The 3,967-nt window shown below is 42.6% G+C and overlaps 1 protein-coding gene across 1 annotated transcript in view; it reads right to left on the reverse strand.

Annotated features, from left to right (window-relative positions):
- Nucleotides 1-1,253: 1,253 nt before the first annotated feature.
- The window catches only part of LOC119589648, an 11,763-nt gene continuing 9,049 nt past the window's right edge, over nucleotides 1,254-3,967 (reverse strand). Inside the window, exons 8-9 of the mRNA XM_037938243.1 lie at nucleotides 2,504-2,655; nucleotides 1,254-1,446 (exon numbers count right to left, since the gene is read on the reverse strand). Coding sequence (XP_037794171.1) covers nucleotides 1,290-1,446; nucleotides 2,504-2,655 — 309 coding nt within the window. The 3' untranslated portion in view covers nucleotides 1,254-1,289. The remainder of the gene's footprint in view (nucleotides 1,447-2,503; nucleotides 2,656-3,967) is intronic.

Consider the following 3,967-nt stretch of genomic DNA (forward strand, 5'->3'; position numbering starts at 1 on the left):
CGTATTAGGCAAGTGGTATTTTAGACATTAGGTCATAATGATAGCGGATCAGATAGTGCAAATGGTTTAGCACCTAGAGCTGAAACGAAGAGGGAAATGTAAGATTAAATAACGTTTTACATGCGATAAAACACTAAACTGATCCCCATTATACTCATAATCCTAAAAAGCCGTTCGCATAAGAAGCGGATTCATCACTGGATTCACCCGCGAAAATGTAATCAACCACAAGACGGAAATCTTTACTGGTTGTCATCAAAACTGTATTATCATTGTTTTATTTTTACATTGATGATAAAAAAATAAGCTTCTTATCCTCGTTTCAGAGAATGAATATAATATGACGATGCAGTTTATCGCCAAATGGCATTGTTATCTTGAGTGATTTCTTGATGCAAATGATAAACCTGACAATAAATAAATCGGAGGTTTTAGCACGTATATCTTGACACATCTTTACGTCCTAATTAAAAGTATAAAATTATTCTTATCATTATGCGTTTCACTATTATCATTAACAGGCTTTTACTAATATCAAAATTATCATTATTATCCTTGTCACTGTCACTGTTATCTTTATTATTATTTTCGCTTTTGTTTTGCGGTTATTGTAGTTATCTATAGTAATATTACCACATTGCCATGATTCTCTCAGATACCAATATAAACGATGGTAATTTTGAAATATGTTTCACAGGAAATTAAAATTTTAAAAATTATCTAAAAATTATACTTTTTATCTGCAATTATCGCCATCATTATAGTGAACTAGCAGTATAATCCATTCTTATCTATCACTATCACTATCAAGCTTTGATACTTTGCCCAAAAAAAAATTCTTTGGACGGTAGAAGAATGTTGTTGAACTAATTATAACAAGGAAAACACGAAGAAAGTGATATAATGAAAAGGAAATGTACACTTTCATGTTTATTTTTCGTTCTCTCCATACGTCACACCTTGTTTATTCACCTCCTCATTCCCTCCCTTTTTTCCGATTTTCGATCCTTCCCTTCTCCTCTTTTCCATCTCTCCTCCCCTTCCTCCCTCTTACCTCCTTCCTAATCTTCCCTGGTACCTCCTCTTTCCTTACCCTCTCCCTTCCTCGTCTACCTATCTTTCTACCCCTCTCCTTCCCCTTTTCTTCCTCTCCTTTCTTCTCCCCTCCTCCTTTCCTCCCTTCTCCCTTCCTTCCTCTCCTCCTCTCCTCTCTCTCCCTCTCCCTCATCCTCTCCCTCCTCCCCTCCTCCCCTCCTCCCTTCTCCCTCCCTTCCCTCCAACCCCCCCGCTCACGACGAAGCGAAGGCGCCCTCCAGGAGGGAGCAGATGACGCCCTCCACAGCCGACGTGACGAGGCCCTTCAGTTCGCCGAGGAGGGTGTTGGCGAGGATGTTGTAAAGGGGCGTGTCCAAGGGCCCCGCCCCCTTCTCCTTGAAGTGTAAAGGGCTGCCGATGGAGAAAAAAACATATGCATCTATATTATCATTGCCATCATTACCACTATCAGTGTTATCATTAGTATCCATTATTATCATTAAAATACTAACATCAATAATCGTATTTTTTTTATACTATCATCATCATTACTATCATTATCATCAGAGCTATATTCACTATTATTAATATTATTATGTATCATTATTGTTAATGATATACATCATTGTTAATGGACCATTATCAAAGTTATCATTGAGTATGACAAACGTAGTTATTATGATCACAATCACTATCATCACCATCGTAACCACCATAGCCATCAGCAATATGCCAATAATCACTATCACTATCATAATCACTATCACACAGCCGGGTTCGGAGGACTGCAATGTATATATAAGATGTAAACAGACACCGTCATCATGATTATTATCATCATCACCATCTCCATCACTATTCTCACCATCACCCCCCTTACAGCCCTCGCCATCACATACTCACCACCATCCCACCCACACCACCATCACCGTATGCCTCACTATCCCATTACAGTCATCACCTTCCCCATTATGACCGCCACCTTTCTCTCCCTCATATCATCCCCTCCACCATCACCATTATCTCACTCGTCGTCCTCATCACCATCCTGATTACCATCCTTACCATCATCACCATCCCCATCCTCAATACCCTCACCATCATTATCATCCATACTATCCTCCCCCCCCCCACCCCCACCATTCCGCTCACACCCCCTACCATTCCATCCCCCACCACCACCCCTCCTCCTCCCCACCATCCTCCCCACCACCACCCTCCTCCTCCTCCCCACCACCATCCTCCCCCCCTCCTCCTCCCCACCATCCTCCCCCCACCACCCTCCTCCTCCTACCCACACCACCCCCACCTCCTCCTCCCCACCATTCCCCTCACCACCAACACCCCTCCTCCTCCCCCTCACCTACCCATCCTCTCACTCCACCAACACCATCCTCCCCTTCCCAACCCCTCCTCCTTCTCCCCACCACCCTCCTCCCTCCTCCCCCTCCTCCTCCCCCTCACCTACCCGAGTTCGGTGACGTTGCAGTGCGCGAAAGAGACATTGGCCTGGTGAAGGAAGAGGTCCGTCTCGAAGCTGAGACGCACGTAGGACATCTTGAGGGCGAACTCGAGGTCCTTCCCGAAGAGAGCGAGGGCGAGGCCGAAGGTGTAGTCCGCCTGGGGGGGGGAGGAGGAGGAGTTAGGAGGGAGGGAGTGGTGGAGTGGAGGAGTTAGGAGGGAGGGAGTGGAGGAGTTGGAGGGCGGGAGTGGTGGAGTGAAGGAGTGGAAGGGAGGGAGTGGTGGAGTAAGGAGATGTGTAGTAGGTGAGAGAGTGTGTGTGTTCCTATCTGTCTGTCTGACACGTATATTGTGTTATTAGTATTAGTATATAAACATCATATGAATACTTGCATAAATTGGGAGGAGAGGGGGGGGAGGGAAGAAGAGGAGGGAGTAGAGAAGGAGAGAGAGAGAGTGAGAGAGAGAGAAGAGAGAAGAGAGAGAGGAGAGAGAGAGAGGAGAGGAGAGAGAGAGAGGGAGAGAAGAGAGAGGGAGAGAGAGAGAGGGAGAGGGAGAGAGAGGAGAGAGAGAGAGAGAGAGAGAGAGAGAGAGAGAGAGAGAGAGAGAGAGGGAGAGGGAGAGAGAACTGAGAAAACTGAACGAGAAATAGATAAGAAAAATAGAGAGATAGCAAGAACGGAGCCAGGGAACGAAATAGAGAATAAAATAAAACTGAGAAAGAAAAAAAAAAAAAAAAAAAAAAAAAGCAACGGAAAAAATACAAACCACACCAACATCCGGGCTACGTAATGACTTGCAAATCACATACCAATATATCAATCGGCGGTAAATTTGCTTGGAATGAATATTTAAATCGATAACTGTACTGATAGACACCACAAAGGCACCAGCACGCCATAAACAGTATATAAAAAGCGAACTGTTAAAACTATCAGAATGACTATTACATTGTCGTTTGAATCGCAGCTTGTAATGTCATTGAATCTGTTACGTTGTACTAAAGAATTGTAGTTTAATTTGTTCAATGAAAGAGAGTAGCTTTTTTTTGTATTGAAAGTACTAAAATGGCAAAAATTATCAAGTGATTTTTCAACTATCAGTCCGTGTTCTTTCTCTATTTTATATCTCATATGACCGGATGTGGCAACACTTACCACACGTTTTTGCACACTATATTTATTGCTATCTAAATATACTATGTAGAAATAAGCTTTGTAGATACGCGTACACCTTTTCTTAACACAGCTTTAAAATATATATATAGAGGTCGTTTATTATATTTGCACATTGAGGGGAAAAAATATAATAGAGCTTTTGATCTGAAAAAAAGAAAGAAAAAAAAAAGAAAGAAAATATATTTTTAAAAAATCGCCCGCAGTTTGTCCTGAACACAACATTCGTAATAATGGCTCATGACACACACACACACGGGGGGAAATATATAGATAGATAATAAATAAGGTTGACA

This window comes from Penaeus monodon, chromosome 26 (genome assembly GCF_015228065.2).
Source record: "Penaeus monodon isolate SGIC_2016 chromosome 26, NSTDA_Pmon_1, whole genome shotgun sequence".
In the NCBI taxonomy this organism is placed as follows: Eukaryota; Metazoa; Arthropoda; class Malacostraca; order Decapoda; family Penaeidae; genus Penaeus; species Penaeus monodon.